The sequence below is a fragment of the Falco punctatus genome (genome assembly GCF_963210335.1).
Source record: "Falco punctatus genome assembly, chromosome: 5".
In the NCBI taxonomy this organism is placed as follows: Eukaryota; Metazoa; Chordata; class Aves; order Falconiformes; family Falconidae; genus Falco; species Falco punctatus.
The window spans coordinates 7,412,662-7,427,300 of NC_137584.1; the positions used below are offsets into that span (position 1 = coordinate 7,412,662).

The 14,639-nt window shown below is 42.0% G+C and overlaps 1 protein-coding gene across 3 annotated transcripts in view; it reads right to left on the bottom strand.

Moving 5' to 3' along the window:
- LOC308064672 (cytochrome b5 reductase 4-like) overlaps nt 1-14,639 on the bottom strand; it is a 45,221-nt gene that overhangs the window by 8,110 nt on the left and 22,472 nt on the right. For all 3 annotated transcript variants that reach the window (XM_080389482.1, XM_080389481.1, XM_080389483.1), the window contains 3 exons: nt 2,992-3,132; nt 1,640-1,792; nt 822-972 (listed from right to left, as the gene is read on the bottom strand). In XM_080389482.1, the coding sequence (XP_080245608.1) occupies nt 822-972; nt 1,640-1,792; nt 2,992-3,132 (445 nt within the window). The remainder of the gene's footprint in view (nt 1-821; nt 973-1,639; nt 1,793-2,991; nt 3,133-14,639) is intronic.

The following is a 14,639-nucleotide window of genomic DNA, read 5'->3' on the forward strand; positions in this document are numbered from 1 at the left end:
GTAACTCTTCGCATTTCCTTTTGAAGTTGAGCTATTGTATACTCCCTTACAATTGTAAATATACAGTCACATCAAGCATAACTACTACTTCTGGGGTTCTGAAGGACCTAAGGAGCCAAAACACCCTGTTCACTTGACCAAGAACAAGTAATGCTTCCTTCTGTAAATTTTACAGTCAGAGTACAGAATGCACATGCAATACACAGCTTTTTATCCATTTGAATATACATAATACTATGCTTACATAAGTTGCAATTTTGTGAAAACTGGAACTCATCTAGTAAAAATGTGCTACTGTTGCTTAGCAGGTGAAAACAATAATAAGTATGCTACCATAATAATAAGTATGCTACCTACTCCAGTATATTAAAGAGAAGCCATAACTAAACAGTTCCAAGCCTCCTCAGTCCAAAAAAAAGTATCTACATTGAAATATTTCAATACTAAAAAAGGTACTCAAATACAAAGCTAGTTTAAAACAAACAAAACAAAACACTCACAAAAAAAAAAAAAAGCGCAACACCAATCCTGCCCCCCTCACGAGTTTCTATTTGGTGAGCTCATTTGTATCATAACTAAAATCCAAGATGCAAATCAGTCCATTTTGTTGATGGTAGCCAATACCCAAATGTGTGTGAGTCGCCTAAAAGTCTGACAGACTCTTCCCTAACGAATGCCAGCTTTTGGTATAAGTTGAAGAAAAATGCTTTTGTGCCTTTTTTTGTTATTTTTTTTTTATTAACACTGAGGCCTGCCGATTACATTTCATTCTTCCTATGTATTTCTCTAGCTTGGGGTTAAATCATAAGAAGCATACATACCGGACACAACTAACTTCGGTCAGAGCAAAATTCATCAGTTTAACCATTGGTGTGAAGCCTGTGCCTGCTGCCAGTAGAAAGAGATCTTCTGAAGTCTGAACCTGTGACTTCTTGAAGTTACCTTCAGGACTGCTGACAGAAATATAGTCTCCTTTGTAGGGGAAAAAAAACCCAAACAAACAACAAACAATGGTAAATGTTAATGAGATGAAAACATGCTAATTAGTATTCTGATTTTTTTAAAGGCCACTTCATCTTGCCTTCATCTTTGCAGTATTATGGTTCCTTTCAGAAAGGTACCTATGCATTTCACACAAGGATCATTCGTTAAAAGCACAGATGTTCAAGTTAAATATCTTGCCTTGATAGATTTTACACTATATGAGTACACAAACATTTGTGAAGTCAGTGTTAAAAGATCTGCCTCCATATCTGAAACAGAAAAGGAAGTGCACCTTAAGTCTCACAAAACAGACCTAGCTTTCTTTATCTGAAAGTACAAAGAGTGGCTCTAAGAGTCTATACAATCAAAGTGGTCAACTGTAATTGTAATACAGTTGACACATCTGAACAGTTAAACAGGAACACATTTGGAAGATCAGTCAGAAGAACTTTATATAATGGGCAACTCCCAGTTGCAGTGAGGATAAGCCTGTACATTCAGGGCATGGAGAATAAAACTGAGAAAAAAAAAAAAAGTTATGTCCCAACGTATAGGTAGATAAACAATAAGAACATTACAATACCCAGACAGTAAATCTGAAAGGACAAAGCAATCACTACAAAACCAACCACAAAAATCCCCAGCATACACTTACCAATTTGTAGGTGGTCAAGTGCCTGTGTGAACAGCCCACAAGAATAAATTTTAATCATTAAATATATATGTTCACCATCACGGTGAGATGGCTCTTTGAAATCCAGTGGCAAAAAAGGCAATACAGGTGTGTATGGTTTTACTACTTCTGTCCCTAGACGGAAGGCAAAAAGATAGCTTAATATGGAAAGTACTCTACATCCAACAAATTTACCACAAATGCCAAAATAAACAAACAGTAAACAAATAATCTGTTTATCCTATAAAAATAACACGATCACATGCTTTTACACAAGCATGTTACTTTCCACTGCACCAGTTCTTATTACAGTAGCCTTCCACTTCCAATGAAAACCTTCAGGCCACTGTATCGTATGTTATTTCTACACTACTTAGCAATTCAAAACATTGGAAGAAAAGATCTAGAGTCATCCCCAAAGAACATGAAAATCTGAACATTTTTATTTCATTTCAAGTACCGCAGTTTGTTTTTTTCTAAATTGGAGTATCAGATTTTTAGTACTGCTTTAGTACTGATCATATCTTCTTCCATTATAATTTCAAAAAGCTACTGTATAATGATAGAAAGATTGCAAGACTTCAACACCAGCAAAAAATTAGGTAGGGAGGAAAAGGGAGGAAAAACAGTTTGCAATTAAAGGATATTTAAAAATTCTTCTGAGAAATCTCTCTACCATGCTTAGTTCAGCGCAAGTAAAATGACCATCATAACCATTAATATGCAAATTTTTAAAAGTACCCTTAAAAAAGAATAAACCAGCTGTTTCTTTGACTTCCCATTTTATTTTTTTAGGTTCACCTTTTACAAAATTTTGAAGAATAGCGCTTAAACAATGCTTTTCAAGATGCATTCCTCTCACAATCTCATGTTATCCATTAGCATCTTGCAATTGGAGTGTAAAGTAGTGTTACCATGACTACTATAAATCCCTCAGAAGAGGGAAAAAAAAACCCAAGGCAAAATTCAAACACAACCCTTCACATGCCAAAAAGCTGCAAACTAAAAGGAACTGACTAATCATACATAATGCACATACAATGGGCTTCCCCCCCTCCTACAAAGTAAACAAACACCACTTCAGTAGAATGTTTTAAAGGAAGAGTAGAAAGAAGAGGCATTAAGGTCACTAGTGAATGCCAGCCACCTTGAGAGTTAGCTTTCCAGCAATATTAATCCAGTCAGTTCATTATTAAGCACCGATTGCTATGCTGGAAGCAGAGACCTTCTAACTACAACCAGGGAATTAGTGACCGTGGACTTGGCATTCTCCCAGGACTATGAAAAGGGACTTATGTTAATATATCCATGGCCGCATTTTCAATTTTTCTTACCTGCAATGATTTGTTTGAGGTAAACATGTTGTCCAGTGGGAACGTGGAGACGTGTGCTCTTAGGCAACATTAAGCAGAACAGCTTGGTGTCATGGGTAACTTCCACCTTAGAAACCAACTTGCACTTTCTGTAGAACAGTCCTAAAATCATGGTTTTACTTGTTACTTAAGTCTCAATCTGTCTTTCTATTCTTATACATATTTAAATAAGAGATAGAAGAAAGGTATGTATTTCACTATATACAGTTATAAAAAGACTATGAACTTACATACTTACAATTATTTCTCTAATTTCAGACTAAGGACTCATTTATAGCCTTACATTAAGCTTACAACAGACTGAATCTGTGTTACCAGCATTGACTGGGCAAAAGTAAAACCCACCAAACACCAGCAGAAGACAATACCCCTTGCACCACACTGCATGAGCAATGAATTCACCGTACAAATACAGCACAAATATACGTATGCAGACTAAAACCAGCTTGGGTGATGCAAATGAAACCGAAGCTAGGCACAGCACCGCAGCCCTCAGTTACAGATTATCTACACCCACCCAGCAACCCAGGTATTTACTGGCCTGACCACATGTGGTGGTTCAACGCTGGCCTGCAGCCAAGCACCCCGCAGCCGCTCACTCACCCCCACACACACCCAGAGAGGTGGGGAGGAGAATTGGAAAGGAAGAGGGTTGAGATAAGAACAATTTAATAACTTAAACAGAATAAAGAGGTAAGAATCTCACCACCGCCACGAACACCGACAGTTATAATGGAAAGGTGGGGAACAGGATAAAATCCAAAGGAAAAGGGAGAAAGGAAAACAAGTGATGCACCATACAACTGCTTACCACCCTCTGACCACTGCCCAGCCAGTCCTGCAGCAGCGCTTCCCACCCCCCAGCTAACCCCCCAAGTTTATAGGCCAAGCATGACGTCCCATGGTCTGGAATACCTCTTTGACTGGTTCAGCCCAGCTGTCCTGGCCATGTCCTCTCCCAGTCTCCCGTGCCCCTCCAGCATTCTGGCTGGCAGGGCCCAAGAAATGAAGTCCTTGACTTAGTATAAACATTAACCAGTAACAACTAAAAACATCAGTGGTTATCACATTGTTCTCAAATCAGAGCCAAACACAGCACTGGACTAACGACCAAGAAGAAAGTTAACTTCATCCCAGCTGAAACCAGGACACCACCCCACATGGCTGCACTTTCACTGCTATTAGCACAATGAGAATTTGATAAAGCTCTGCAGAATTTTTCGGGTACACAACACTGATACTTAAATGCTTACACACAACAAAATGAAATTTAACATCGGTGCCTACGCAGGCAGCACACACTTCAGCATTATCCGTAAATATTTTAGACATGAATGGGTGCTTTTTGGCTAACTAGAAATTAGGAACTCCACTTGTACATTCACATGCTTACTTAAAACAACTACAAGGTCATATGTACAGCACAAATTTTTGTTGAAACAGCTGTTTGGGAGGTGAGGACACAGATTTCAAGTACAGTGCTTTTCAACTTGTGCATCAACTAAATGCTGGGCAAAAGGTAACTGCAAAAAAGAAAGCATTAAAAGAAAAGAAAAAATCACTATGCAAGGTCTGCACTTCCACCAATGTTTTTCAAGAAACTGAGAAAGAAATCAGGGAAAACACATGGCTAATCAAAATAACTATAACCCCTTCTACGTTCTTATTAGCAATGGGGATTAAAAAGCCAAAAACAAGGACAGCGGGGAAAAAGGGAAGGAACACCCTGGTATACTTAGCTTTGTTCAGAACAAAAGCAAAAAAATATTTCACCAACACCTTATAGAAACTTAAAGTACTGTGTTTCCCCTATACCCACAACAGGCTCAAAGCCAGATAAGCCACTCACTCTACCTCTGCCATGAAAGGAGCAATAACCCGTCACTTAACGCTGGAAACGATCTCTGTGGCAAAGCACTCGGTGTAAGGCTGGCGAGATGCGAACCTGTTTTAACTAAGCAGCCATGCTGAGCTATGTAATCTGCATCATTACAACGCTTCACAGTCTAAAAGAGGATTTGAAAACACAGTGGAGGCCTATGCCCTGCTGATTACAGCCAGAGGCGGGGGATCGTAAGTAGGGATAAAGCAGCACTGAAGTACTTCAAAGAACAAAGGGCATAGATGCAAACCTGACCATTTAGTAGCTTTCGCTCTGGAAAGAAAAATGCTTACAAAGGTTAATTTAACAACAAATGCCAAATATTGGAAGGTGTTCCTCAACTCTCAGCTATAATACTCTATTAACTGACATAGGCCTGTTGCCATTGCCACAACAGGTTAGTGCTTGACTACTTGGGAACAAATAGTAGAGTTTTTTGCTTCAGTCTTCACCAGCAAGTGCTCCAGCCACACCACCCAAGTTGCAGAAAGCAAAGGCAGAGACTGGGGGAACGAAGAACTGCCCACTGTAGGAGAAGATTAGGTTCAAGACCATTTCAAGGACCTGAAGGTGCACAAGTCCATGGGACCTGATGAGATGCATCCACAGGTCCTGAGGGACTGGCAGATGAAGTGGCTAAACCTCTATCCATCAAATTTGAGAAGTTGTGGCAGTTCAGTGAAGTTCCCACCAACTGGAAAAGGGGAAACAGGGAGACCCAATGAACTACAGGCCAGTCAGTCTCACTTCTGTGCCCAGCAAGATCAGGGAGCAGATCCTCCTGCAAACTATGCTAAATGCACATGGAAAATAAGGAGGTGATGTGGCAGCATGCTCTTCCCCCAAACCCATGCTGATCTTTATTTCTTAACAATGATCAAGTGATAACCACCAATAGTGGTTGTAATTCATGTGGCTGGGTGTGATGAGTGTATCCAACTCAAAGTGGATTTGGGGGAGGCAGACAATGACAGGATAGCAAAGGGCTAACTTGAACAATGCGGCCATCCAAGAGTGCTGGTCAAGGTCCAACTCAAGCCAAGTCTGAAAGTAACTTCTGTAGTTGGTATGCACATATGACTATGAGTTAATTATCTTACTTCATAAATATGGATAGTCCAGAGCCTGTTAGTTTCTCCTGCACAGCAACAAGCAGCATAACAATCTCCCCTTGAGCAGGGATGCATCTCAAGGTTACACTTCGAGGCTGAGATCCCTTACCACAACAGAATCTCAGTAGAGTAATTAACAGCATGCTAAACTTTGAAATCTTAGCTAAGTGGTAGAAAGGCTTGATTGTGCAATGTAATCCTTTGATACAAACCACTGACCAAGTCTGAGGCTAAGTCTGGATCTAGCTGCACCTAAACTACCCTCTGAGGAAGAGTTTAGAATGCAAGGGGTCCTTTCTGAACCTCATGACTCAACAGGAGGGTCTCCCTGACAGTTTTGTCTGACCACGTCCTCTGTGCAGTAAATACTCAAGCATACCTTGCCACTAAATCTTGCCAAACTACTGTCACATTTACTATCAAACTTTGGTAAGCTGCTGGTTTATATCAATAAACATATTGCTGCTCCTCTTTTACGAGTGAAGTCTGTCTCTCTATCCATGACAGGTGATTGGTGACAGCCAACATGGCTTCACTAAGGCCAAACTGTGCCTGACCAATTTGGTGGCCTTCAACAACGGGGTTACGGCATTGGTAAATAAGGGAAGAGCAACTGATGTCATCTACCTGGGCTAGTGCAAAGCATTTGACACTGTCCTGCACATTCTAAATTGGAGACACATGGATTTGATGGATGGACAGACTACTCAGTAGATCAGGAATTGGCTGGATGGTCGCTCTCAAAGAGTTGCACTCAACAGCTTGATGTCCAAGTGGAGACCGGTGATGAGTGGCATTCCTCAGGGGTTGGTACTGGGACCAGCACTGTTTAATGTCTTTGTCAGCAACATGGACACCGGGATTGAGTGCACCCTCAGCAAGACTCTCAACAACACCAAGCAGTGTGGTGCAGTCAATGCCATCCAGAGGGATCTTGGCAGGTTTGAGAGGTAGGCCCACGTGAACCTCATGAAGTTTAACAAGGCCACGTGCCAGGTCCTGCATGTGGGTCAGGGCAATCCCAAGCACAAATACAGGCTGGGCAAAGAATGGATTGACTGTTGCCCTGAGGAGAAAGACTTGGGGGTGTCAGTTGATGAGAAACTCAACGTGGCCCAGAAAGCCAACCATCTCCTGGGCTGCATCAAAAGAAGCACGGCCAGCAGGCTGAGGGAACCAATTCTCCCCCTCTGCTCCACTCTCGCAAGACCCCACCTGGAGTAGTGCATCCAGCGCTGGGGCCCCCAGCATAAGAAGGACATGGACCTGTTGGAGCGAGTCCAGACAAGGCCCGTGAAGATGATCAGAGGGCTGAAGCACCTCTCCTATGAACACAGGCTGAGAGTTGGGGTTGCTCAGCCTGGAGAAGAGAAGGCTGTGCAGGGACCTGAAAGGAGCTTTCTAGTACCTAAAGGGGCTTGTAAGAAAGCTGGAGAGGGACTTTTTACAAGGGTGTGTAGTGATAAGACAAGGGGGAATGGCTTTAAACTGGAAGAGGGTAAGTTTAGATGGGATGAAAGGAATTCTTCACTACGAGGGTGCTGAGGCACTGGGACAGGCTGCCCAGAGCAGCTGTGGATGCCCCATCCCTGGGAGTGCTCAGGGCCAGGCTGGACGGGGCTTGGAGCAACCTGGTCTGGTGGAAGGTGTCCCTGCCCATGGCAGGGGGTTGGAGCTGGGTGATCTTTAAGGTCCCTTCCAACCCAAACCATTCTATGATTCTATAAATGTTATTCCCATCAGTATTTTAGGAAAGCTGGGATAATTGCTGTACAAGACAAGTGACAGCATACTGTACAAATCTAGACACAAAACTGGAGGTATTAATTGAAGATGACCAGGAATAATTTTTCCTTTTCTATCTAGAGAAGAGCATTTTTCAGCTACGCCTTTGTTTCAGCACTGCAGTATTTAAGCTCTAACCTGAAACATCAGCATGACTGTAGTATCATACTGCCTAAACAGGTCTGTAACTCAAGGGAAGTTTCATGGGATATAAGATATTGGAAGCTCAGCCCAGCAGAGAAAAAAAAAAAAAGCAGCAAGCTATAAAATCCCATGAGCAGGATTACCTAAACTTCCAAAATGAGCCAAAAGAAAAAAACAAAAAAGCAAACAGAAGAAGCCTCTTCCCTACAATCATCTCACCATTCCAGGTTTGTAACCAGTCCCAGTGAATTTTTTCATGTAAAGCCTCTCAAAATTTGACAGGTTCATACACGAGAATACTTGAGCATGACATCCTTCTAACAACACTTTCTGCGCTGAAGCAATTTCAGTGAAGCAACATTTCTTCTCCCCTCTTTTTTTTCATGTTATTGAAAAATACTCAAGTCACTAGCATAAAGAGTTGAGCTACTCTTGAAACAGAATGAGATGCAAAGGACATAAGCTGCAACTTAGGAAATTCCAGCTAGACATCACCATGAGATGGTCTGGTCAGACACTGGGGCAGGCTACTCAGAGAGTCTCTGTCCTTGGAGATACTGAAACGTTGACTGGAGAGCTTTGAGCAGGAGGTTGGACCACATGTCTTCCAGAGTTCCCTTTCAGCTAAGTTACTCTACGATTCTACTATTTCTTTAGGTCTTAAAGTAGAAGCACCTTGATTTTTTGTATTTTGCCACTGCACCAGCAGACACTTCTTTACTTCCTGACTTTTATCACTTGGTGATTCTTTTGAATAGGAATGGACTACAAGAAAATGTGTAATAAGTGTACATCACTTGTACATGGCCTAAATACCCAAGTCAGCCAAAATTCCTTCTTGAGTCAACACAACAACTCCTCTTAAGAGAGTCCTGCCTGACAGAGGGTTTTTGCAAGTTTCCAGTGAAGTCTTCATCAAATGCAAGAGAGAACGTCAAGGAAATTTAAGCACTGCTGCAGCACAAGTGAGCACTGCCACTGCAGTTAACTTTATCCTTAACTAGGGCTACAGTTCGAGAACAGGCACCAATTGCTGGACTTAAACAGAACAAAGCTTGAGAGGGTCTCAGTAAGCTAGCTGGCCCACTCTCCTTCCCCAGTGTTCTCCAAGAGTCACTTAAAGACCACTTTGAGTGTTTCAGTAATTTTATCTAATTATCTTATAATAATTAAGTAACTAATAATTAACTAAGTAACTTATCTGTACTGCAGTTTCCTCATTGCAGCATTATTAGCCCAAACATTTTGTTATTCCCAGATATTCTGGACACAGTCAAAAAGCTAAAGACAGCTGGAGACTAGTTACAGAGTGCTCTGACACAGTGCCCTCAATTGCTGCCCGAAGGAACAGCCTTCACTATTAACATTCTCCTCTTCAGTAAGTACAGGAGCACAACCTGTCAATTCAACCACAACAGAAACAAAAGAATTTTAAACACAGAAAAGCTTTCAAACAACCAGTAATTATCCACAAAATGCCTAAAAGTTAAGGGTTTAAATGAGATGGTCCAGCTCAGCCACCCTTTCTAATTGGCTTTATTTCCAAAGGTATAAATAAACCCTGCTAGAATGATCAAGCATCTAAATACATGTAGTAATGTCTGGAAATATACATTCAGGTTACTAAATCTCAACTGCATATGCAATTTATGCACGGACTAAATTAGGATCAAATTCATTACATTGCCACAGTAGGTGGTCATAGTATTTTTCTGCATATACTCATTTTCTTAAATTATTAAAATACCTACTAGTGAGTTATCCACTATAAATGCCTGCAGAGACATGATGTAAAGCCTCTGACATGGAATAAATCTTTATTAATATCTTCTCAAATGTTTCATCTAACATCCTACAAACTACTCATTTTGAATGAGCAAACATCTCAGATATACCAAAAGAATGCCTACAGCCCTGAAAAATGAAAGGTAATAATTCCATTTCATACTAATCTAGAATTAAAGCATATCAGCAAGCGTCCAGCTCTATGGGATAGGAGGAGCAGAATAAAGTCCCCACAGTCCAGGAGGAAATGGTCAGTGACCTACTACTCCACTTAAACATGCACAAGTCTGTGGGGCAGGATGGGATCCACCCAAGGGCACTGATGGAGAAGGTGCAAGAGCTTGCCAAGCAGCTCTCGGTAATTCATCAAACGGTCCTGGCAAACTGGAGAGGCCCCAGCAGAGTGGCGGTTAGCCGATGTGACAGCCACCCACAGGAAAGGCAGGAAGGAGGGTTCAGGGAGCTACAGGCCTGTCAGCCTGACCTCGGTGCTGGGGAACGTTGTGGAGCAGATAATCCTGAGTGCCATCATGCAGGACAAGCAGGGGATCAGGCCCAGCCAGCAGGGGTTTATGAAAGGCAGATCCTGCTTGGCAAACCTGATCTCCTCCTGTGACAAGCTGACCCAGCAACTGGATGAGGGAAAGTCTATGGATGTTTTCTGTACCTAGACTTTAGTAAATCCTTTGACACTGTTTCCCACAGCATGCTCCCAGAGAAACTGGCTGCTCACAGCTTGGATGGGTGCACTCTACGCTAGGTTGAAAGCTGACTGGATGGCTGAGCCCAAAGAGTGGTGGCAGAGTTAACTCCAGCTGGCAGCTGGTCACAAGTGGTGTTCCCTAGGGCTCAGTCCTGTTTCATGTCTTTATCGATGATCTGGATGAGGGGATCGAGTGCACCCTCAGTAAGTTTGCAGATGACACCTGGTTGGGGGGGAGTGTTGATCTGCTTGCGGGCAGGAAGGCTCTGCAGGGGGTCTGGGCAGGCTGGATCGATGGGGCCAAGGCCAGTTGTATGAAGTTTAACAAGCAGAAGTGCAGAGTCCTGCCCCTGGGTCACACCAGCCCCGGGCAGCGCCACAGGCCTGGGGAAGGGTGGCTGGGAACTGCCTGGGGGAAAGGCCCTGGGGGTGCTGGTCAACAGCCGGCTGGACATGAGCCAGCAGTGTGCCCGGGTGGCCAAGGGGGCCGACAGCATCCTGGCTTGTGTCAGACACAGTGTGGCCAGCAGGACCAGGGCAGTGACTGTCCCCCCGTACTGGGCACTGGTGAGGCCGCCCCTCGAACCCTGGGTTCAGGTTTGGGCCCCTCACTGCCAGACAGACACTGAGGTGCTGGAGCGTGTCCAGAGCAGGGCAACGGGGCTGGGGAAGGGTCTGGAGCACAAGTTCTATGGGGAGCAGCTGAGGGAACTGGGGGTGTTTAGCCTGGAGGGAAGGAGGCTGAGGGGAGACCTTATCGCTCCCTACAGCTGCCTGAAGGGAGGTTGTAGGCAGGTGGGGTCGGTCTCTTCTCCCAGATAACAAGTCATGGGACAAGAGGAAACAGCCTCGGGAGGTTTAGATTGGATATTAGGAAAAATTTCTTCACTGAGAGGGTTATCAAGCATTGGAACAGGCTGCCCAGGGAGGTGGTAGAATCACCATGGTGCTCAGGGACATGGTTTTGTGGTAGACTTGGCAGTCCTGGGCTAATAATGGTTGGACCTGATGATCTGAAAGGTCTTTTCCAACCTAAATGATTATATATAAAAAAACTTTCTATAAAGGTGAGTTTGTTGTAATTTGTTTTTCTACCATTCTTTTGAAAAATAATACATGCTAAGATTGCAAAGTACAGTATACAAATAAACTAAGATTGCTGTCAATTCTGCAGACTTAAGAATTATTTGAAAGGATATAGGAGGTCAGTAATATAGTCCACAACACTGATCAGCTAATACTCTTCCAGATATTTGGGAGTGGAGAGAGAAGTTTAAAAAACTGATTCGCTCTTTCCTGACAATTTTCTGACCTTTCCAACCTGAACAACTTCCAACCTTTTCCACATGTAACATACCAACCTCTGCCTCTCCTTTTTCGTTTTGATTTGCCATATGGAACTTTTGTCCCAGTTCATCCAATTTTTGAAAACAGAGACCTCTCTAGGTCTAAACAAACCCCTAGTTTCAATTGTCATCTTGCTATATTAACTAAAATGATTTCATTGTCAGTGGTCCCACAGGCAAAACCAATTGGCAACGCAGAAAAGCCTTTCAACAAAAGAACACCAGCCTCTACTAGCAAGCTGAAGAAGAACATTTGCTTTCAGCAGCCCATGAAGCCAAGTTAACTGTCAGATGCCAAAGACACATGATTTGCTATTATACATAAGCTAAAAGCACTGCTCTCTCAATTTTGGAGCGTGATGCAAGTGCCCAGCTGCAAATCCTAATTTTCAAAGTAAAGAAAGTAATTTGTGATGAGGTTAGGTTTGATCAAACTTTCTGCAGACATCAAGTGTCAGCATCACAGTTCCTGATCTCTTCTCTGAGAAGCCACCCCTGCAGCCTCCCTGCTACCAAAACTGTGCCACGTAAACCCAACAAAATCACAGGCTAGAAACGTCGCTCACTGAACTCAACTTCTTCTGCTGGAATTAAGAACTACAGCACCTTGATTCATATGCATATGAAGTGAGTTTTACTAACTAAGCTGCTGCACAAATAATGCCTTTTAGAGAGTATCATCCTTTTCCCTACTGTTCTTCCTCATTATGAAAGGGATTTTAATTTAAGATTTTTTCTTTGAATGATGGATGTTTCTTGCTTTTCTTCAATGATAAGACTTCAGTGATAATTCTTATTTCTTCTTACTTGTTTTAGTCATAATCCTAGTAATGCTACGGCAGCAATGTTAGCCTGTTTGCTTGGGATACAGAGCTTCAAACTATAAAAGCCACATCGTTCTACTGCCCCTCCATCTCTGGTAGAGGAGTTCCACCCAACCCTCAGCAAGCATGTACCACCCAGCAGTGTCTGTCAGGCAGCTGAAAGTTAACCTTTTTTTTTTTTTTTTTTTTTTTTCCTCAGGTTACTTGATTATGGAGCCTCACGTACTGTCAGTGCTAACAAAATGGAGATTAGACTACACAGCTGAAGGAAAGTGGCTGCCTATCATTCCCAGCAGCATCCCAGTCTTGGGAGTTAAGACAACCACAAACCCTTAATGCTGGCCACCAACTTACCGGTACCCTCAAATGCTTCCAGTTAATTCCTAGATTTCACAAACTTCCTCCTATTAACCAAAGACGTCAGCCATGCTCTTCCCAGATGGTCTCCCTCTCTTCCCCAAACAAAGTTTCCGTTGAATCAATGCCTTCTGTACATTCCCTGGTTATGCAGCAAATAGCAGTCTGTGGCAGCACAGTCCTGGCCTACACACCTTAAGTGCTGTGTCAGCATTCTGTTCTATTACTTCCAACAAAGAAAGTGTATGATCTTCCACTTAATGTGTACTAAAAGCACTGCACAAAACTGTAAAATTACATCCCATTTCAGTACACACAGGCAACAACAACTTGATTCTTTACTGAACCCTCTAAGCATCTGCCAGTAGTTGCACACAACTGCCAATAGTTTCACACTCTTTAGGAAGAGCAGAAGTTGGTGAATAGGTTACTTTCCAAAACAGGGGTCTGAGTAGAAGTTCAAAATCATTTTCAGCAGGAAGATGCTTATTCTCCATGGGGAAAAAAAATACACACACACCCCACCCCATAAGTCATCCCTACTAATATGTCATTTTTCAGTTGCATATGGCTACTGCTTTTATACACATAGTCATTCCAAACCATTTTCGTAACTGGCATACAAAGTACTTAGTTTTTCCTTTAAATTTCACTTTTACTGTGTAGAAACAAATTTCTGATCAAAGAGATTTCATATTATCACATACAGTCCCAACATCAGTTGCTTATTCTATTGGCTAAAGCTGCTAAGAAACCACAAGACATACAAAAAATTGCGATTCATTCAAATAAGTCCAAGTTTCACTTTCTGTTGACCACAACTACAGTTGTGCAGCTAACCACAAGTGAAAAACAAAAGCCTTAGATACACAGAAATACTCCTTTGTGCACATGCAATGTTTTCTTATCTCATTCAGAACAAAAAGTCTTTTGAAGGTGCATCATGAACAGATTTGTACTCAACAATGAAGTTTTATTTAAGCGGTCAGTGATGAAGGTCTTGATTTTTTTTTAGATTTGGTAGAATTCAGTTTTTCTACAAAAACAACTACCACACTAAGACAAACTGAAGTCAAAAGATCTGTTTTTTCAGCTAAGATGAACAAATCTGGCTGAAATTCAAGTCCATTTAAAAAAAAAATAGTTCCACAACAAAAACTGATTTTAAAACATTTTTCTGTTGGTGTCTTTTTAAACAATCTTTGATAAACTGCAGGTCTATGTAACATTATTATAGTGCTTGCCTGTCACCTCCAAGACTTGGCTGCAATTTCACCTTGATATAGAAGCATGATATGCAGTGGTGATCACAACCTATCCCCTCATGAGTGGGTTTCCATATCTTAATTCCCAGAAAAGGCACCTACAAGAAAATCAAGTCTTAATACCTACGAGAAAAACTGCACTCTATCACTGTGTTGTGTGGTTTGGGTTTTTTTTATGTGGTTTTTGTTTGGTTGGGTGGGTGGGTTTGGGGTTTTTTTGTTGAGAAACTTCTACCTTTTTTTTAATACTGCATTTAAATTTCACAGGATGCTGACACTACAACCATTAGTTTTTGGTTTTGCTTTCTAGTGACCAGTTTCATAATAGCTACTTAAGAGTAATGTCACCGACTTCCCTACACTAACAAACTAATTATATCAAATTGTGCTTTCTATGCAATACTGT